The following is a 22,408-nucleotide window of genomic DNA, read 5'->3' as shown; positions in this document are numbered from 1 at the left end:
ATAACTGCAACGGTGTTTCAGTATTTGCATATTTTGCGTCAATTGGCCAGCTCTGCTGGCGTTAGCCTATAAGATTTCAGCGGAAGTGAAGGATGAGAGGATTTCCCATATACGACATCCGTAATGTCGAGTTCCGTAGCCTTGATAGGGAACTAAAAGTTTATTCGGAATTTTAATGTTTAATCAAAACGCCAGGGAACACCTCAAAGTCTGCAAAAGCCAGGATAGAGGGCTGGCAAAAAGTAGCAGACAATTTAAATCCGTTAGAAGTGGCCATGTTAGATGTTTTTATTACTTAATATCACCTATATTTTTGTATTTTAATAATTGCATAATTACTTTGTTCATTGTAATGTCAGAGTCACCACACTAGAACATGGGAGCAAATAAAAGTGAAGTACAAAAATATTCTACATAATGGTATTTTTAGTTATATTATAGTCTCTTTTATAAAAGGCACTGTTAAATAAATGGTTGTCTGTTTATAATAGCAACCAAGAAAAAGGCTGAGAAAAAATATCTTAGTAGCCTACAATGTAAAATAATTTTTGCTGCATTAAATTAAGGCCGTATAGTCATTTCAACTGTTAAATCTTGAGTATGAATTGCTTTGACTTGTGAAAGTGAAAACTGATAAACTTATGTTAATGTAAAAATATGAGTTATTGATCACATTTTTCCCCAGTGTAGTTCATTGTAATGACATTGTGTTTTCCTCTTTTGTGCACTTTTACAAAATACACCAACACTTGTATCTGTTCCCAAGAAAGTGGTGGCTGAAATATGTGCAGTAAGTGGACATTTTCTAACTTTCCAAAGGAAAGAAAGTATAAGACTTTGTAATGTCCATTTGTTTCCATTGCACTGGACAGTGAATAAACCCTCTCAGATAACTGTCATATGGAGGAACTAGCCTACCTGCAAGTGCATAAATAACTTTACTTCATTTATACTTGTATGCTTTATGGCTGCAATATAAGTTGCAGGATTCCACATCTACAGAAAGGCCTACAGAAGAGTCTGCACAGACAGAGGAGACACAGGCCTACAGGTGGGCAGTGTATAGACAACTTTTCCTTTTTATTTGTTGCATGAGGCATGTGTCTAATATCTCTTTTTGCAGGCACTTGACCACTGGCTTTTCTTTACAAAGAACAATTGAAATAAAACTCAAGGAACTAAGCATATTTGTCTTTTATTAAACATTTAATGAAAAGTGTTTTTTTTTGGCAGTGTTGTGTAATATGGCACATGCAACAATGTCACAGGCCCTGTCAGGTGTGCAACCCTCAGTCTTTTCAGACACTGAAATCTTCCCTTTAGTTAGCCAAAGTTCATTTCATTGTGTGCCCTTGTCCTGGCTAGAGCTGCATTGTAACTGGTTTGGGTCAGGGAATGGGGTCATAAAACACCTGTCTGCAGGAACATGTCATAATCACCTATGAAAAAATGCAGTTCTGTTAGGATCAGCATAAGTGTATGTAATACAGTGAGCTTGATATTTAATTGTGGAACTTTCCTTACCACTTTTAAATAATGTGCATAAATGTGAATTTCTGAAAATTCTTAAGTCATGCACAGATCCTGGCCATTTTACTTTCACATTTGTGATATGGAAGATTTGTCAACTGCCTTTTTTATTTGATATAATATTATTAATCTGGAATATTACGATTAAGAATCACAATAGTAACTGGGCTGCACATTTACATTGTGAACCCCCTTTCTGTTCACATAATCCCCTTCATTGAGGCCTTGATGGCAGTCTATGGTCTATAAACCTGAGTGACATATACTGTAATCAGCATGGTCATGATTGCATGATCTTCATAAAAAAATATGATAGCCTAATAATAAAATAAATAAATAAAAAAAACTGCTTAAAAAAACTGCTTTACAACATTGGGTCTTAAGTGGCTTGGAAATGCCACAAAAAAACATAAAACTGTTTTGTAAACCTAAAAACGACAGACAGCACTTTCCATCAAGTTCTCCCCATCTCCAATAGTGTAAAGGAAAGAGCCACTCGCAAATAATCTTAGGGCACAGTGTGTGCTGTAGTTAAAGCCCGACTCTGACAAGTCGAAAATAAATGTGCGTTTCCAACAAATTAATAATGTAAACGACAATCTCACGAGTCACGAGAAAAAATATATATCTCAGAAAGTGCACTATCGCGCTGCGCTGGACTTCCCATATCAGCTCCGCTTGTGAAGCCGCGATCTAATCCTGTTTACATGAAATAAGCCTGCTCGCGAGCAGGTTTAAGTTTGCGCACCTGTTGCTATGACAGCAAGTCCAGGATGAGCTTCGAAGAACCAAACAATCCAAGATCATGCCAAATCGTCAACAATCAAATCCAGCTAACTGAGTTAGCGACGTACGAAGAACGGGCCCCTGATGTGCCGTGTCAGTTTAGCGGAAGTCGGATGACAAAATGCGGAAGCGCGAAGTATTAAAAGTGGGCGGGGCGGAATAAGGTGCTCACGTTTGAATAGTCAGTAACAAACTCTTAAAATACAGGCTGTGTCTATGAGTCAGAATGCACCAGAATGTACTTGCAAAGATGGAATTGCCCCACTTTTTAGAATCAGCGTTTGTGCGCAGCTGGCCTTGTACTCTCACAGGTTCTGGAAACAGTCCTCCGAAAAATGCGCAGCACACAGTCGAATATTTTGGTTGTACTGTTCTGGAACAGTGTTGTAAATAAAGCTTAACCACTGTTTTCTGATTGTGTCCTCTTTTGGAAGGCCAAAAAAGTAGTTTGGCTTTCACAATGAAAAACACAGTAGGCTTGTTCGACTTGAACCGGTGTGGTGAACAGTCGAGTCCGGTTGAAGAGATGAGTCCGAGCTTAGGACCCAAGCAGAGGAGAAAGACCGCGAAATTGAAAAATACGACGGTTATTGTGTCACGAAATGTAGTTTTAAGAGTTTCTCAGTCGATAATGTAGTTGTTTGAAGCTCAAATATGTTGTTTATTTATTATAAAAAACACACTAACAACGAGAAATGTTTAATTTCACAATCTATAGCTTCGGTTAAATACTACCATATTAAACATATAAGTTGAAATACATTAATGACTCGTTATAACGTAGTACAAACTTCTTCTATAATAAAGTGATTTTGTATTATTTGTAATCAGGCACTAAAGCGATTACCCATAAAACGTGCTTTGAACCAATCGGATTGCTTGGATCCTAAGCTTGGACTCAGGGACGTCACTAGGTTTGGAGGACAGGGGGGGCTTAGCCCCTAGGGTATTTGTAACTTGTGTTTATAGAAAATCTTACAGTGAATTTGAGTAAAAAAACAACCATGTATATATGTCGCTGTATTTGTCTCTTCAACCCCGTTACCATCTTCAACCCTGTTACCCTAGTCTCAATTTTTATTAATTTTTTTTTTTAAGTTTATGAATAAGTAATTTAATGTTTGTTGAACTTAGTCAGAAATGTTCAGAGCAATCATAAGAATACTGATTTTAGTTCAAATTCTGAAGTTAAGCCACATCTTTGATCAAAAATGTTGCTGTCACACATTTCAGGTTTAAAGGCACAATATGTTTTTTTTTTGCTTTAAAAATATAAAAAATCACTATATCTATGTTATATATTTTTTAAAGTTGTGTATTTACATTATCCCGACAGTTCCAATTAACTTCTAAATCCAGAGAAATTAATATTTTAATTCGAAGACACGGACCGTGTCTTTATTTCCGTTATGTCGCAGTCAATGGCGTCATATCCGCGTTGTCCCTGGTTTCCGCCTATGGTGCCATGGTAACCAGAGCTATGAGCAGAGCCCTCTGATTAACCAAAGCGACAGACGCAGACATCTGTGTCTATTTGCACGCTGTTGTTGTTTTGTTCAAACATTATGGACCAGTGGTGTAGTCTAGTTTTTTGTAGTGAGTATACTCTAATATAACAAAAATAGCCAAATTCCGTGACGTTCTGCTTTATATAGCAAGTTCCATTTGTGACTGGATTCCTCGATTCGATCCGTCGCTTCGCAAACACAGACGGGGTGAATTTATGACACAAAACGAAGTTGATACGTATCCTCACGCTGTTTTTTACAAGTGGGTATACGCAAATCCTTGGCCTTTTCTAGTGGGTATACGGCGTATACCTGCGTATCACGTAGACTACACCACTGTTATGGACCATGGCAAGCAGACTTTGGATAAAAAAGGAGAACTAAAACGAGAATCAATATCAGCGCGGTGTTTTCGAGATGCCTAGAGCTCCCATACACAGTATATGAGAGCTCCACGTCCGAGACTTCGACCGCTTCTACATGTACTTTATTAAACAGGTGAGCACATTTACATAAAACTAATCAATGTTATATAACGTTAGTTCAACAATGATAAAATGTTAGAATATGATCTGTATGTTATTCTAATGTTGATCTAGCTTACTGCTAGTCTCATACAGACAGACTAACACATAATTTCAACACATTCAAATGCAGTTTAGTGTGCTAGTGTAACGTTAGACCAGGTGAAACAGCGCTGCGTTACCTCACAAGTTTAATTTGTCTAATAAACTGACCTGTGAGTAGTAATTCTGCGTGTAGTTCGGTAGAATGAAATGTCCGTATTCCTTTTATATCCGCGGGAGCTCGCGTCGCGTTTGGAGCTGATAGCTGTCTCTTAGCAATCCCGAACTGCTTCATATCACAGTCATGATAAAAACATCGATGTATTCAGTCATCCATAAACATTATTAGATCGGTCGGCTTGACGTTGACGACAACATCCATAATTCTTAGCATGTGTTGCGTCATCAAACTACGCCTTTGTTATTGTAAAGAGGTTAGCGACCCCTAGTGGAGAAAAAATCCCATACTGTACGTTTAAGGTTCAAGTGTAAAATGATATGTTAATGTTATGGTGCATGGTACAATTTCTGGTAAGCTACACTTTTTTATTATTTCAATTAAATTAAATTATTGTGATTTGATTTAATATTGACTCATTTGGATAAATATTAGGTACTTGAGATAGGCGTTAATTTTTCTCAAGAAAAAAACAACTCACCTAATGTTGTAAACATAGACAGCCCTATCAGATGGTAGTATTATTTAAGGTTAAAAATAACTCAAATTAAATATAATGTTTTTTATTATAATAACAACTTTATTTAATGATATAAGTAAAAATATAATAAATAGGCCTATGTAATATCACACATATTTAGCAAAATACTTTTTTTCTTGCCAGCTAGGCTACGTGCTATTTCCTATATTATGTTCATTAAATGGCTTTCCTGAGGTAAATGTAACATATTGTTCTCCAGCTTGACCTCTTCACGCTGATAAAAAACACTGATTGATCGATATTATGTAGGCCTATGAGGAATATACATTTCGGTAAGTTGTAGCCTACTACTGTATCTTTCAACAGTGTTCGTGTTTTTTTTACTATTAGAGATGATCGGTTCACGTGCGCTAGGGATCTGTCACGTAACATTTACAAGCGCCAAAACGGTATTTATTGTTTGAATTTCGTAATAAAATTGACAGAATCTGAGAGTTGAGATTCTTTTATATCATAAAGTAACCTGCCTTGTCTAGTCTGTTGGTCTCCGTGTCCTCTTTGCTTCGCGATTTTTCTGTGCGTGAGAAAATGGATGTGTGGCGCGAGAGCGTGTGAAAAGTGTCAATTGCGCGAGTCTCACGGTGAATGCGTAAGAGTTGGCAGCTCTCCAACTTCCGACTTTTCGGCTATTTTTTGTAGCTGGATATATATCATTTGTTGCGTCTAAATATGAATGAGGATACGGTTATTGATAAATCGAATTGTTATTGTTGTTCTTATTATCATTTAGGGGGGCTTAGGAACATTTTGGGGTTGCTTCAGCCCCCCTAAAATAGGCCTAACGACGTCCCTGCTTGGACTCATCTCTTCAGCCGGACTCGATTGTTCACCACACCGGCGCTGCACAGACCGATCGGTGAATGACATTAAAATACCGCGAGAGCGAATAGAGCGCAGACGGCTCCTTATGCTTTTGAATTGCTCTCGCTGTACTTTGATTTCTTAAACCGATCGGTCTGTGCAGTGCCGGTTCAAGTCGCACAAGCCTAGTGTCTCCACGACATGGCGGCAACAATAATAAAGCGAGAATAAAAGTTACGCCTTCTTTCTTTGAGTATACATTTGGTCGGTGTTAAACTCTGCCCCCAGGGGTCGTGTTTGAATCAAGCATTTTAGGAAGGCGTGGCTGAGCCTTAACTTTTACAAAGAATATCTCTTTGGGTTCAGTATAGGCTATTTATTAGAAACACTAAATATGTCGTATATATAAGGTATAGTCTCTTTGAGCTTTGTAACTCTGCAAATCAAATGCACAAACTTTGCAAATGCACAAACAGATACATACATAACACACTAAAGAAAAAGGAAAACAAGAAATTGCATCACATGACCCCTTTAAGAAAGCCAGTGATCACTATTTTGAAATTACTAGCCTTGACAACTAAAGTCCCTGGTTTAAATAAGTGAGGCCGACATCTATTCTAAAAGCAGGAACTGCATTTATGATTAATTGTTGGACTTTTCGCTTGCTTGTTTGCATTAGAGAATGCTATAAGAAATATTCACACATTTAATTATAAACATACAGATTATATAATATGACATGATTTTTGAAAAAAGTTTTGAGAAATCATTCCAAGTATTTTTGAAAATAAATAATATAACATCAGGCCTTCACCAATAAAATATTTGGTCTATAATAAGCATCTGTTTTCCCATCCCAGCCACATCATCTCTTATTTATCCATACACCAGGATTATGTCAGTCACTTATTTTAATGGTTTTCCTTTCATGTGCCAAAACAATAAGCTTTCCCATTTTTAAGAACATTTTAAGCCTGCATAATTTCTGTTTATTGAAAAGATTCTGTCATTCTGTCAAGACAATAAATCCTAGAATTGAAATCCATAATGTTGGATCTTTTTAAAAGTTGGATATTCCACAGCTCATTGTAGTGACATCACTGAAAAGAAATTGTGTGAAATATCAATAACGTCACTCTGTATGCAAATTCTACATTACACTTCATTCAAAACATGAATCCCTCTCAATCCTAATCTCAGTCAAAGAATAATGCAGAAGTATATTATCATTTAAACACTGGATCACTAATTAAGATCACTAACTATGTTGTGTTCTATTCATGTGGATTTTAGGATATTTCCAACAATATATTGAGTTAAAAAATATATAACAAGTTACTGCTCAACAACTGAATTTACTGAGAAAGCACTAAAATCTACTTCTACTAAAATAACTATCATAAACCGGTTTTCATGCGTCATGAGGTGGCTGAGTGATCAAGGCTACGAACTGCTAAACCGTTCATGTCTGTTCCCAACTTCCCATGGGACTGCATTCCATAGTTGTTAGGTAATGGAGTTGTCAGAGGTTTATTTCAAAATGCTTTCAAAGATGTCAAAAATCCACTGTCTTCCCTCCCAGACTACATAACACATCACCCTGCATTTAGCTGTCACTAAATTGCTCTGGTTGCAGATTATACATCGAACCGTTAATGATGGGCTAATCCATTCCAAAAAAAAAGAAAAAAATACATGGCACATCATGTGCTCAACCATGCCTGCAAATAGTGATGCTGATTAAAAATGCAGTTTTTGTAGATTTAGAACGCCTATTTTAATTTGTTCAGTTAGTTTAAAGAACAATATGAGTCTAGGTTTTTAAACGTATAGAATTTCAGCTGTAAGAAATTATGTAAATTGCTGTAAGACACAGCATTTCCACAGGTAAAATATAAATGCCTCATTGGGAGACTGTTAGCACCAGCTCAGGGAATGTTGAACATACTCTCAAATTAAATCTGAGTCAATGAGTGGCAAGTAATAATAACCTCATTAGCCCTTTTATGTACACACATCGATTGGAAAAGTTTATGAATGCAACTAAGATTGAGTGTGTGCGCGCAATGGTTGATAATGTTGCACGTAAATTCTACCTTGATTAATATTGAATCTTATCAATTATAGGCTACCATTTTTTGGAGATTGAAACTTCAAAATATATGAAATTTGCGCTATACTCAATACTCAAAAGTTGTGCAATTAGTGCATAGACCATTAATACATTTCTCAGCTGAGAGTATGGTTATTTTTAGCTAAGAATTGAACTGGAATGATCACTTTAAAAAAAAAAAAAGTCTGAAGTCAGTCTTGTGGAATGTTTTGTTACGCAATGCTTTTGATCTGATTTTCTCGGAAAATAAAGGTTTTCTAGGAGAACAGAGAGTTTGCTGGAAGCTGAAACAGCAACAATAGAGATTTTCAAATATTCAGAAATTGTCATCTGTCTGATGCAATGATTTGATCTGATAGAAATGGGTGTCCAAATCACATCAAATAACCAATGGTGTGCCTCATGGTCCGGTTCTTGGTCACCTTCTTTTTATATACATGACTTAATTTGCCCCAAGTATGATGGCACATCAATGAGCTTTTACAGTCACTGCAATGCGGACAATATGCTGCTTGATATTGCAAACTGGTATTTGTTATATTAAATTTTTTCATAAACATAAACACTCTGGTATGTAGCACATAGTTTAACACGCACTTTCTTATTCTTATAGTTATTTACAGGGCTAATGAATCATAAGTCTTGCACATTCACAGCCTAATTCTGTGTTGACATATAAGGTGGATACTTATATCCAGAAGTGTAATGATTATAATGTGTCCACCCCACACTTTTCAGATCATTCTTACTCCCATTTATATGTAATGAACTGAAAATGTTTAGTATATTTTGTAGAATGCAAATAGAACTGAGGACTTTCATTGCATGCTAACAGAGAGACCCGTCCTGTAACCCTAACCTTGCAGCTGGATCCTTTCATTATTTACACTCGAAATGATAATGCCACCTATATTTGTGCACAGCTGCGCCATCTGCATTTCAAGAACATTTGTGTCACAAAAAACGGAAACAGAACTATTGTACGTTGATACAATTATTGTATTCATTAGAACTGGCAATGATCCATGATTAGGCCACTGAAATAATCTGGCTGACCCCCAAACCTCTTGGGAGCACAGTTAATAATACTCCATCCAAAAAGCAAACTCAAGGACTGATTTCTTAATCCCAGTTATTTCCAAGTAATTAGTTTTCTCCCTGAATCTCTATCACTGCTTGAAGAGTTTAGATAAAGTTCTGCAAAAATGAATGTTTAATGTTTTGTGTTATAGCTAAAAAAAAATTAACATTCCATTTCAATTCAAATATGATTTTTTTTCCAGTGATTCCACTTCTATATCCATGCCACAAAAGGTATTTTAAAAATAGAATGCACTTAAAGCATGGGATGCATTTGCACCAAACAGAAGAGTAAAAACAGAAGAGTGGGTTGTTCAGCAGCTGGTTAGACATGTTCTTGTTTAGCCCTCCAGCCTTTAGAGCTGCACAAGACACAATGGAAACAGACAAAAATCTGACTAAGGCTGAAAGATTATGACAGATTATAATTTATTGAATGATTGACTCTTTGAACAGACTACAGATAGAGGATGTTTACAATGTTGGAATAAAAGGAAACACTCTGTCATAATATAGACATAGAAACCTTAAACTTTAGACACACACACAAACCCCCGAACTATTCCCACTCCTCGCCCAAACAAAAAAGGTGTTCAAAATTGAATACAATCCAGTTGTATGCTATACAATTTTAAGCCTCACTTTTAAGAAAATGTTGTAATTTATTTGTTTCATTGAATTTATTACAAATGTCTTTTTCTCTTTATTTTAAGAGGTTCCACTCTATTTCCTTAATGAAATTCAAACTGGTCAAAAAAAGGCAATTTTGGCACCACTTTAATTTTACTAAAAAAATAACAAAAAAACAATTAAGGCAGCAATTAAACTTACACTTTCCGTTTTAGTGGATTATTTATTTACAGTGAAAAGATAAAGCTAAACTTATTAAGGGAAAGTGTCACTGAGATCTACCTGATCTGATGAACACAAAGTAATCTGTCTGAGTTTTTCCAGATTGTTGCCTAATGATTGAGTAATCGACTTTTCCTGAAAGTGGAACTGTCCGTTAAATCATTGACCCATGGAAGTATAGTAGGACTACCATTATGAACATTCATCAAAATCTTATAACTTACAAAATTGGTCTCTGTGCCATGTTGAATGAAGCAATATTTTACGTGTTTATTTAAAATACATGCATAAAGAATAGCAAGTAGCCTACTAAACACATCTGGGACTTTTTACAAATAGGCCCTCAAATCTGGATTAAAGAAAAAAAGACTTTATCTGCAAACCAAATTAAACTACAAAGGGAAGTGTAATAATAGCTAGGCCTAGTTATTCTGCGTTCGTTAGTTCTTATTTACATATGTAATATGCTTTAAAATACTTAAAGTAAACAGCCGATACAATGATGATGCAAAAAACGAGACAATTGCCTGGTGTGAATGAGGCAAACTCCTATACTAGTTTGCACCTCTAAAAAAGACGGATGAAACTTTACTCTTGTAGTGGAATGCCTATAGGCTACACTCACACAATTAAATGCAACACATTTTGGCTCATTCGCGACAGAAAACATACTCTGTGTAGCTCGTCCAGATTTTGTCCTCGTTTGGGTCACTGCTGGAATAAGCGCACGTGCCAGTGGAGCTGCACGCGACCATATGGAAGCCAAACTCTGACAGTTTGTCAAACGCCTGCTCGAGAAAATTATATTTCAGATAATAGCGTGATGTGTACCTCTCCAGAGGTCGATCCGGGTCTCTGCTCTCGTTCAAAGTGTCTCCGAACACCTCCTTAGCCAGAGAAGTTTTCCCGCACACCGTGATCCTCGCGACCCGCCTGAATTTGGCGTCTGTTTGTATGTCTCTTCCGATTGTATAGGAGCCGCGGTAACCGACTGTGATGTAGCCCGACTTTTTGGACTCCAGGGAAGGAGAATGAGCGGTGCTGGCGACGGACAGCGTGCGAGAGGTGTCGGGTCCGACCAACGGAGTCGCGCTTGCGCTCGGCTCCTCCGAGTCACTCTGGCAGATCTCATCGGTGATGGAGTTGTCTTTACTCATTTTGGGACACAAGAGCTTGGACAGGTCCCGCAGCTGAAAAAACTCAGCTTCTCGCTGTAATCTGCTCTTTTCTGGAAAATAGTCAGGCAGAACCAGATGTAGATCCCGTAGATAGTCTAAAATGTAGCGGAAAAGAAAGCCGTCCCTGTCCAGAAAAAAGCGACCTTTGCTGTCCCGTGCCAGTTCTGTCGGTGTCTTCTTACTAAACATGTTCCACAGGAGAGAATCCGGTACGGCTATTAAAGTCGTATGCCGTGTCACATACACTTGTCCTCCTACATTTAGTTCAATAATGTCAGAAAACGGGGACCTGGAATCCGCGCCGTTTGATATTCCACACTCGGGATCTGCCAAAGCCATAACGTCTCTTCAACTGAAGATGACAGTTATTCGCGATTGTGTGCTACGGGTTTCCCAAAGACTCAAGATAAGGGCAGATGCTTGTTTAAATAGGTTGTGGGAGGGGAGAGAATACGGCTGATGTTAACGCTTCATTGGCAAAATGTCGTGCCTCCTGCTGTCAGTGAGATGCTACACTGACTCTTAGTTGATGTCTCTTATCAAAAGGAAACAAAATGTTTAAGACATATAACTTACACTTAAATGTAAATAATAAAATTAGGAAAAGCAAAGGAATATGGCAAAACGAATCTTCTCGCACACAACGGTCTTATAGGCTAATGAATTAAATTGCATTTTCTTCCATGCCGTTCAAGACAAAGGAGTGGTAGTGGCATCATCTAGTGGTAGAAAGTCTAAATTATGGTAATTCGCTCTTCTCCACAAGCACTCAGTTGACACTAACTAGAAGAAAATTGGCAGATAAAATGTGAAGTCAGTCATTATGTTTCCACTGGTTTGTCAAAACTATTAAATCTATCTGACCCATCACAGTGTCACATGGAGCCCGGAGTAGCCTATCACACTGCACAACCTACTCATGTAAATAGTCTAGGCCAGGGGTTTTCAAAGTGGGGGCCGCAGCAAGTTGGAAAAAAAAAAGTTAAAAAACGTTAAAAATAAATATTTGCTAATATGAGTATTGTTATGAAAAAACATTATAATAATTTGTTGCATAGCCTATCTGATATCTGATTGATCGGCTAGTGACAAGAATTGGCCGATTTTCACGTGATTTTCAGTCTGACATATGCCAATTCAAATGCACTCGGGCGCCGCATGAATAACATCGCGCAACATCAACATCACACATGCACACAGAACGCACATGTAGGAAACCTTGTGAATTACGGCCGTTTCAGATCGCGAGCGGCGCGTGAGCAGCGCGAATTTTTTTCGGCGTGCATGTTCAGTGAGTGCATTCACACCGCGAGCTGGAGCAGCGCGTGAGCGTCAAGCAGGAGCGTCGCATGAGCAGCAGTGAAGCGGAGGGTTTCGACGCCGAGTCTATTTTTGTAGCGCGGCTCACGCTCAGTTAAAGTGAAAGCACACTTTTGATGGACAAAATAAATATAATTTCACTCAAAAAAATGCACATAATTTGCATGTATAGTGTGTTTTAACAAGGAGTAGGCTATGTCAGAAAAGAAAATGAAGACAAAAATATTTATAGAGAATGTATCCATTTAAACTTGTTTTTATTAACCAGTTTGGGTAAAAGTGGTGTTTTATTATATATAATTGCAGCAGGTCATAACAGCAAAAGGGTCTTCTACTAAGGACTTAAAGGTGCCATAGAATGTGAAATTGAATTTATCTTGGCATAGTTAAATAACAAGAGTTCAGTACATGGACATGACATACAGTGAGTCTCAAACACCATAGTTTTCTCTTTCTTATTTAAATCTCGTTTTTGAAAAACACCCCTGAAAAACGGGCGAATCTCCACATAACACCAACTGTGACGAAACCGATGGGATCATTAATATGTACGCCTCTAAAAATTTGCATATGCCAGCCCATGCTCAGTGCCAGGCGAAACTGCACAGCCGAATCATCAGAAGTTCTGCAGGTGAAGAAACAAGCGAGGATCATAGGGAAAATGGCAGATCTATCTATAATCTATCCATCTATCTATCTATCTATCTATCTATCTATCTATCTATCTATCTATCTATCTATCTATCTTTAATCCGATACCGCTACAGTTTAATTCGAAGTTGTTTAGTTGCTCTGCCCATTTCACCACGGACTGTTACAACAATATCAAGCAGCCAGGCTTCTCTCGGCGTCTCAAACGGACGAAGGGGGCAATTTCAACTAACGTTATATTCCCGCAAGCGGCAAGTAGGGATTTTATTAACGATAATTTACATTGTGTTATCTAGATCCAGCGCGATATTGTTTTTTCCTCGAGAGACATCATGGCTTGCAAACGAGCGAACGAAGCATGGCAGTTGCTCAGTGTTTGGTTGTACAAATGAACACAAAAATATTTTTTTGCTCCTTCATCCGAGCCTCTGGAGAACCAGTGGGTTATGTGAATTTCTGATGTGTAATTGTTCAAATTCAGACAGATAATCTTTCTTTCAAAGTCGTTCAACACTGTTTATGCATCAGTAGGCTATATCGCGTTGCAGTGATAAGATCTTCATTCACGCGATCAACAGGCTGTCATCTGCTCAGTGCTCATCACTGAAACCTTTTATGTGATGGGAATAGATCTAAATACTTAAAAAAAAACTTCTCATGATTTGTTAATCCCGTTAGCTGTAATAGTAAAAACATATAAAAGCTGTAATAGTAAAAGTTTTCCAGATAGCTCTACATGTAATGCCAGATATTTCATATGCAAGCATGTCAGCCAATCACAGCAGTGGGCAACAACACTGAAGTCTCACAGCAGACACGCCCCTTCAAACAGAGTGTTCAAATCAATGGATGAAATCAGGCTAGGAAATATGCCTTTTATTTCTAAATTATAACAAATTTTGATCTAAAAAACATACTAACATTATAAGGGCACCCCAGGAAACATTATAAAATAATAAAATAATCCATTCTATGGCACCTTTAAGATACTTGCCTTGAAGGGGTTGAATAATTTTGAGACTGCATACGTCATTAAAAGTTGCATTTTCAGTTGAATTTAGGGAAACCACTTGAAACTAGGGATGAGCATTTCAAGCAAAAAAAAATATATTCGAAGATCGCTGGGTATTATTCAATTATTATTCGACAATCGCACCCCTCCCCCACATGCACGCACACATGCATGTATAGGCTACACACCAGAGCAGGTGAGCAAAGCAAAGCGGTGTGACGCTTAAATATAACTTAAAAAAAACCTAAACATACATTTCATATTTATGTTTAAATAATATAATGTTATTTTTTTTTATTTCATCAATGTTGATTGTATGAATATTGTACATGGTGTTAAATGCTGATGATATCTGATATAGTGTACAGCACCTTGGTCAACAATTGTTGTTTTTAGTGGTGCTATATAAATAAAATTGAGTTGAGTTTAAGACTGTAGGGACGGTGCCGACCACTGCGTGTCTTCATCATGGGCTCTGCCACAGAATGGTAGATGTCCTGGTAGGCCTGTACGCTGTAGTCGTGGATGGAGATATAGGCTCTTCCTTCTGACGCACTTCCACTGAAGAGACTGAGGATGTCAGGAAGGACAGCAGCGTTCTTCAGGTGGCGCTCTTCCAAACCCGTGGGTCTTTGAGCTCTGGCAGAGATGCAGGTGATCTAACCTGACTAACACTATAGCTGCCAGCTGTGAAAGCTCACAGGGGTCTGGAAGAGACGCCCTCCACCAAGAATTCCCTTAGGTGTGTGGGAAGAGCCCTGGTTCTTCTCGGGCGATGCTGCTCCATGATTATGAATCAGGAATAACTTTCCAAATTTAACAAATTGATTAAACTTAGAAAAATGGTAGAATTGTGAAGATCAGGCTTCAATGCTTCAGAAACAGTAGTGTTGATTTCAAATATCAACTCAAGCTGCTGGAATATATATTTTCTATAAAAAATATAACAAATATATTTATATATTTTTCTAGCAGATTATGTAAGGAAATGCAGACATATACAGTGAGGAAAATAAGTATTTGAACACCCTGCTATTTTGTAAGTTCTCCCACTTAGAAATCATGGAGGGGTCTGAAATTGTCATCGTAGGTGCATGTCCACTGTGAGAGACATAATCTAAAAAAAAATAATCCAGAAATCACAAAGTATGATTTTTTAACTATTTATTTGTATGATACAGCTGCAAATAAGTATTTGAACACCTGAGAAAATCAATGTTAATATTTGGTACAGTAGCCTTTGTTTGCAATTACAGAGGTCAAACGTTTCCTGTAGTTTTTCACCAGGTTTGCACACACTGCAGGAGGGATTTTGGCCCACTCCTCCACACAGATCTTCTCTAGATCAGTCAGGTTTCTGGGCTGTCGCTGAGAAACACAGAGTTTGAGCTCCCTCCAAAGATTCTCTATTGGGTTTAGGTCTGGAGACTGGCTAGGCCACGCCAGAACCTTGATATGCTTCTTACAGAGCCACTCCTTGGTTATCCTGGCTGTGTGCTTCGGGTCATTGTCATGTTGGAAGACCCAGCCTCGACCCATCTTTAATGCTCTAACTGAGGGAAGGAGGTTGTTCCCCAAAATCTCGCAATACATGGCCCCAGTCATCCTCTCCTTAATACAGTGCAGTCGCCCTGTCCCATGTGCAGAAAAACACCCCCAAAGCATGATGCTACCACCCCCATGCTTCACAGTAGGGATGGTTTTCTTGGGATGGTACTCATCATTCTTCTTCCTCCAAACACGTTTAGTGGAATTATGACCAAAAAGTTATATTTTGGTCTCATCTGACCACATGACTTTCTCCCATGACTCCTCTGGAATCATCCAAATGGTCATTGGCAAACTTAAGACGGGTCTTGACATGTGCTGGTTTAAGCAGGGGAACCTTCTTGATTCTTCATGAATCAATGCATGATTTCAAACCATGACGTCTTAGTGTATTACCAACAGTAACCTTGGAAACGGTGGTCCCAGCTCTTTTCAGGTCATTGACCAGCTCCTCCCGTGTAGTTCTGGGCTGATTTCTCACCTTTCTTAGGATCATTGAGACCCCACGAGGTGAGATCTTGCATGGAGCCCCAGTCCAAGGGAGATTGACAGTCATGTTTAGCTTCTTCCATTTTCTAATGATTGCTCCAACAGTGGACCTTTTTTCACCAAGCTGCTTGGCAATTTCCCCGTAGCCCTTTCCAGCCTTGTGGAGGTGTACAATTTTGTCTCTAGTGTCTTTGGACAGCTCTTTGGTCTTGGCCATGTTAGTAGTTGGATTCTTACTGATTGTATGGGGTGGACAGGTGTCTTTATGCAGCTAACGACCTCAAACAGGTGCATCTAATTTAGGATAATAAATGGAGTGGAGGTGGACATTTTAAAGGCAGACTAACAGGTCTTTGAGGGTCAGAATTCTAGCTGATAGACAGGTGTTCAAATACTTATTTGCAGCTGTATCATACAAATAAATAGTTAAAAAATCATATATTGTGATTTCTGGATTTTTTTTTTTTGATTATGTCTCTCACAGTGGACATGCACCTACGATGACAATTTCAGACCCCTCCATGATTTCCAAGTGGGAGAACTTGCAAAATAGCAGGGTGTTCAAATACTTATTTTCCTCACTGTATATTGATTTGCAAGTTAACAAACATAAAACAGTAAACATGCTTTAAAATAAATACAAATTAAGTTCTTCCAAACTGGCATAGGAGAATGTACCAAAATGTCTGACTTCCACAACAATCTAGGACTTATATTATTCATTTCTGCCATCACCCTCACTGTTTCTATCATCCTTGATCTTCAACTTATTCACTTCTTACTACATTCTCGTGTTCTAGTGCACTGCCGTCACAGTCATCAATACTTTCTGGAAAAGGTAAAACTTTTCCTCTCTGTCTTATATAAACGTACTAACATCAACCTAAAACACAGGCAAAAAGGCTATTATACTGCCAGTACTGAACAATAGTGCAGCTACACAGAAAATATGTATCCGCTAAAAGGTCTTTGTCATTTAACACACAGATTTGTTTGCTCTTTGAGTTATTGATTTTACAAAATGTGCATGAAAGAATAAACATTTGGATGTACAATTATATTATTTATAAATTGAATTTATATGTATTTCCCAATCTAAAATGAACTCCCAATGGAGCTTTGACAGCATGTGACCTAACATGTGCTAATGTCTCCTTCACTTCCTTGTTGCCAAAAATGTCAAGCACATAGCACTTTTTTTGGTTGAATATTATTGTTTTTTAAATGCAATTTTCTCTGCACCATTTACAAAGATGACACAGCAATTATTCAATTATTCACAGGGTTCAATTATTGTTCAAATTTTTTAAAATCCTTTTTGTGTCCTTTTTCTAGAATTTGTCCAGTAGCTGACCAAATAAAGCAAAAGCAACAGATCTGCTCATGTTATTTAATTAATTCTGTTTTTTTGCCTGTCTTGATTTTATTGCAGACGCCAAGGACGAAAAGAAACTTGAGGTTGTGAACAAGAAATATTGTGCAGCTGAAAAGAACAAAGCAAAGATACACATTGATTTATCAAGATTCATATAGTAATCTTTAGTCATTAATAATATTTGACTGCTCACTTGGTCAACTAATAATTTGTATTTATTTTAAAGCATGTTTACGGTTTTATGTTTCATAACTTGCGAATCAATATATATGTCTGCATTTCCTTACATAATCTGCTAGAAAAATATATAAATAAATTTATTATATTTTTATAGAAAATATATATTCCAATTCTTGCTCCAAATATTGAAGGCTTTTAAAGCCAAAATAAAGAGCGTATTTACAGGTTTCAGTGATTCTCCATCCCAGAGCACCAACTGCACATTTTGCACAGGTCCTTTATTTGACACCCAGTTCAGCTCACGAGTACTTTAGTAATGAGCTAATAAGCTCAATTCATGCATAACAATGGGAAATAAGCATTTACTGAACCCGAATGATGTTAAAGCAACAAGACTGGCTTTAAACTGTTCTATAAAACATTCGAAAGACATTTAAAGAATAAATCCAAAACTTACATTTTTTCATTGAAAACTGTCCTGTTAATATTGATGACATTAACCGCTGGAAAGCCTAATAATTTAATACTGTCTATGAAAAAACATTAGCCAATATGATAAGCTATATTTCTTTTACCTTACAGTGGTCGCACTCATGTGACACTTTGAGGAACCAGTGACAGACAGAACACTGTCGCTGACACTACAACACAATTGCATATAGAAATTCCGGATTTCACACATACTGGAGATACACACTTACTGTGGATGCAAAAGATAATGAAATATGGTGTCATATCATGTGATTTCATGATTGTCTTTTGTCAATTTCATTCCATGAAAGCACTCTGATTTAATGAAATGATTTTAATTTCAACCTGTAAAAAGACAGTATTTTTCTAATGTGTGGGCACATCTAATCACTGTTAATGTGTAGACAATTTCTTTTAACCTCCACACAGTATTATGTATAATTTGATACTTTTTTTTATTAATAATAATACTTTTATTATTGTTATTTTGTTTGTTTTATATTTATGTTTAAAAAAATATTACTAAATATTTTAAAAATCAAAAAATATGATTGAAAATGATACAGTATAGTAATGTTTTTGTACAAAGTTTGAACTGATTTAATACCAAGGCAGTCACAAATTGTGAAACAATGCACTTCACATGTGGTTAAGTAACCTTGGAAAGTTGGTGGTTGGTGAAGCAGTTTTGCATATAGGAACATTGGTATATAAGGCAAACGTTACCAAGCTGAACTCACAGTAGGATTCATTCCTCGCACAATGATCAGAAAGGTACTGACTTTTAATCATTTATGTTAGATAATTCATCCAGCGTTATTTTATTTTTTTTACTTCTTTTGCTACAGTTAGAATTCAAATGCATCAAAAAGTATTCATGCTGTTGATGGGCTAATAGGTTTTATCTTTTCTTTTTCCAGGGTGTTACTGAGAGTTTTGGGGCAGCAGTCTCCTGTTTGAACACATCTCATCTGACAGATGAAGTGATTAGAAGGAGTAAGCGAATGATATTGGACACGCTGGGAGTGGGATTGCTTGGAACCAGCACTCCAGTCTTTAACATAGTCCTTCAGAACAGCCAAGTAAGGATGCTGTTTCAATAGAGGGATATTGTTAAGTTAACATCCCATCACGTCTGTCTCTTATGCTCATTTCTTTGATCATTTATAAATTAGAGGCAGCAAGCACTGGAAAACAGCAAGGTCTGGGGAAGACCAGGAGTATCTCTTCCACCTCAGTATGCTGCCTTTGTTAATGGTGTTGCGGTAGGTCATTTTAAATACTCCCGTTCAGATACTCTGGTATGGTCCTCTGGTCCTGCTAGAGCATGTATGTATTCTCTCAGATGGGTCAGATGGGTGCTTGATAATGGGATGTGTTCCTGTGCTATTAGGTGCACTCTATGGACTTTGATGACACCTGGCATCCAGCCACTCACCCCTCTGGCGCTGTGTTACCGGCTCTCCTGGCACTGGCTGAAACGCTGCCTACTAAACCCTCTGGCCTGGAGCTGTTGCTGGCTTTCAATGTAGGCATGGAGGTTCAGGGGAGACTCATGAGGTTTTCTAAAGAGGCTCATAACATTCCCAAAAGGTAAAATATTTTGTACAATTATGTACTTTTTAAATGAAATCTCAAATTAGATCAAATAAATTCTGGCCCCCATTTTATAACTTTTTTCTCTCTCAAATAGACTCATCATTTTAAATTTGAGAAAATGGCTGAAACTTTGATATTTATGGAATATCAAAGTAATTAGAAGTACTGAATGTAGCATGCAAGTGGCAATCTATATAAAAAAACAACAAAATTGCAAATGATCAAAAAAATGTGATTATCATTTCTTATTATTATCAATGTGGAAACGGATATATTTTCCCCCCCAGAATCTTTCAAAAAGTCCTTAAATGCATCATTTGAAATAAAAATATTTTGTAACATTTATAAATGTCACTCTTGACTAATATAATGCATCCTCGCTCAATAAAAGTATTCATTTTTTTTTCTTTTTTTAAATCTGACCCCAAACTTGAATAGTAGTGTACATTTCCAATTATTTGAATGTGCATCAACAAATTATCAATTAGGTATATTTAATGAAAAAAGAAAATACTTAAATTGGCTTTATTCATAAAATGCAAGCAGAACTATATGACTGTCCACACCTTTACTGTTTTAATTAATAAAGTTTTTTTAAGTTTTTTTAAATGTATTTATTAGATATTTATTCTGATTCATATGTCCCTCTCAGATTTCACCCGCCTGCAGTTGTTGGGGTCATGGGCAGCGCGGCTGCTTCGGCTAAACTTCTGGGTCTCCCAGCAGCCCAGAGCATAGCAGCTCTAGCGATAGCCTGCTCATCAGCTGGAGCTCCCATGGCAAACGCTGCTACTCAAACCAAACCTCTGCACATGGGCAATGCTGCCCGCGGGGGTCTGGAGGCCTCCCAGCTCGCTCTCCTCGGCCTTGAGGGTAATACACAGATTCTGGATCTGGCATCAGGCTTCGGGGCCTTCTATCCAGATTATGTCCCTCTCCCACTGGCTGAGGTCACCCCTACTTCTCAGTACAGGTGGGTGTTAGAAGACCAGAACATTGCACAGAAGCGCTTTCCCGCACACCTCGGCATGCACTGGGTGGCGGATGCAGCAATAGAAGCAAGGGCGACATTTTTGAATAAATACCCAAATGCAGATCTCAGTCAAATTAAGAAGATCACACTCAGAGTGCCCTCGTCCAGATATGTAGACTGCCCTTTTCCAGCTAGCGAACACCAGGCCAGACACTCCTTCCAGTTCAACTGCTGTACCGCACTGCTTGATGGTCAGGTCACAGTTGAATCTTTTAGCAAAAGCCAGATGAACAGGAGTGCCCTTAAGGAGATGCTTCCGAAAGTAGAGTTGGAAAATCCACAAGACAATCATTCAAGCTTTGAAAAGATGTATTGCGAAATCGCCGTGGAGACAACAAAAGGGGAAATGTTCAACGCACGCTGCAACACTTTTTACGGTCACTGGAGGAAACCACTGAGTCATGAGGATCTGGTGAAGAAGTTCAGGGCTAATGCTTCAACTGTGCTGACCCCTGATGTTGTGGATGGTATTATTTACACTGTAGACCGTCTGGACACAAACCAAGACTGCTCAATGCTTTGGTCATGCATGCACTTTAATAAGCACATGATGCACAGGCATGAGCGGCGCTACTCAGCTTTGGCTTGAATTATTGTGTAATGTCACTTGCGTTATTCAGGTTAAAAGTATCTTGGTAAACCACTTGTCTTATTGAAACCTGTTGACTGTCAAGACTCTAGCAAACATTTGATGGTAAATATGATAAACCTGTAAATTCTGATGAGGTAAAAGTTAAAAGCACGAGAACCACTGTACTATTGTGATTGAAATTTAGCATTTTGTATTCCAACCAAATTGTTACAAGTTATTTACTCACCAAAATAAATGTTTACTTTAATGTAGAGTTCAGCAAGTGTTCATTTTGAACCTTGTCTATAACTTTTATATGCATTTTGAGGGTATTGTGGCTAGCCTATTTCCGCAATGTCAGATTTTTTTTTGTAAATACACAGAATTAAGTAACAGTGGTCTTTTGTCAGATGTAGTTTTTTCCAGAATGCAGAAAGTCAAAGTGAAAGTAACAAGAGAGAACAGAACAGCTCCTTTCATTTTTACACTTTGTGAATGAAAGGTTTCACATCAATTTCTTCTTTGGATTTTGTCACCGTGTTTTCTGTTCTGCATTTGTATTTTTCTCCATTTTTTGTATAATTATGACCGCCGCTAGCGTAGCTAGCGAAAGCGGTCATATAGGGATTGTCAAAGTTTTTTTTTTTTTTTTTCTCGTCATCTTACTGAATTTTCCGTCAACGATACATTTATGTGCACATTTAGTGACTGTACACTCATCGGCCTGTAGATGGTGGTGTTGAGCAAAGGGTTGCTGGTTTAGGATGATACTGTCACACACACACATGCAGGAATACAAACAAATGCAAGCATGCACACACACTGACATCCACACGCACAGACACACACCCATACACACACATACAAATCCACATGCACAGACATACACACACAAACACACACGCACACACACATGTACTGTACGCACGCATACATACACGCACAGACACACAAACACATACACACACACACAGACAGACATGCACATACTACTACTTTTTTTAGGTATATACATAAACACGC

At 37.7% G+C, this 22,408-nt stretch overlaps 2 protein-coding genes across 2 annotated transcripts; one reads left to right on the top strand and one right to left on the bottom strand.

The window, feature by feature from the left end:
• Positions 1 to 10,203: 10,203 nt before the first annotated feature.
• Positions 10,204 to 11,559, bottom strand: kctd12.1 (potassium channel tetramerisation domain containing 12.1). Its single transcript, XM_084121231.1, has one exon. The coding sequence runs from the start codon at positions 11,473 to 11,475 to the stop codon at positions 10,609 to 10,611; it is 867 nt and encodes a 288-aa protein (XP_083977357.1). The 5' UTR covers positions 11,476 to 11,559; the 3' UTR covers positions 10,204 to 10,608.
• Positions 11,560 to 18,918: 7,359 nt separating this feature from the next.
• On the top strand, positions 18,919 to 22,045 carry acod1 (aconitate decarboxylase 1). The gene is made up of 5 exons (XM_084122677.1): positions 18,919 to 18,956; positions 19,103 to 19,264; positions 19,358 to 19,447; positions 19,576 to 19,775; positions 20,434 to 22,045. Exons 1-5 carry the CDS (start codon positions 18,945 to 18,947, stop codon positions 21,401 to 21,403), a joined length of 1,434 nt encoding a protein of 477 aa, XP_083978803.1. The 5' UTR covers positions 18,919 to 18,944; the 3' UTR covers positions 21,404 to 22,045.
• The last annotated feature ends 363 nt before the right edge of the window (positions 22,046 to 22,408 follow it).

Source organism: Abramis brama (assembly GCF_963993115.1).
Source record: "Abramis brama genome assembly, chromosome: 8".
NCBI classification, from domain to species: Eukaryota; Metazoa; Chordata; class Actinopteri; order Cypriniformes; family Leuciscidae; genus Abramis; species Abramis brama.
Note: the sequence above shows the minus strand (reverse complement) of the source record. Positions and strands in the feature narration are given on the sequence as shown.

Excerpts from the sequence above, each read along its gene's own strand:
- kctd12.1 (XM_084121231.1), bottom strand. The coding sequence starts at position 11,475 with ATGGCTTTGGCAGATCCCGAGTGTGGAATATCAAACGGCGCGGATTCC.
- acod1 (XM_084122677.1), top strand. Across the intron at positions 19,448-19,575 it reads CCTTTGTTAATGGTGTTGCG|GTGCACTCTATGGACTTTGA; the intron begins GTAGGTCATTTT and ends CTGTGCTATTAG. Across the intron at positions 19,776-20,433 it reads GCTCATAACATTCCCAAAAG|ATTTCACCCGCCTGCAGTTG; the intron begins GTAAAATATTTT and ends TGTCCCTCTCAG.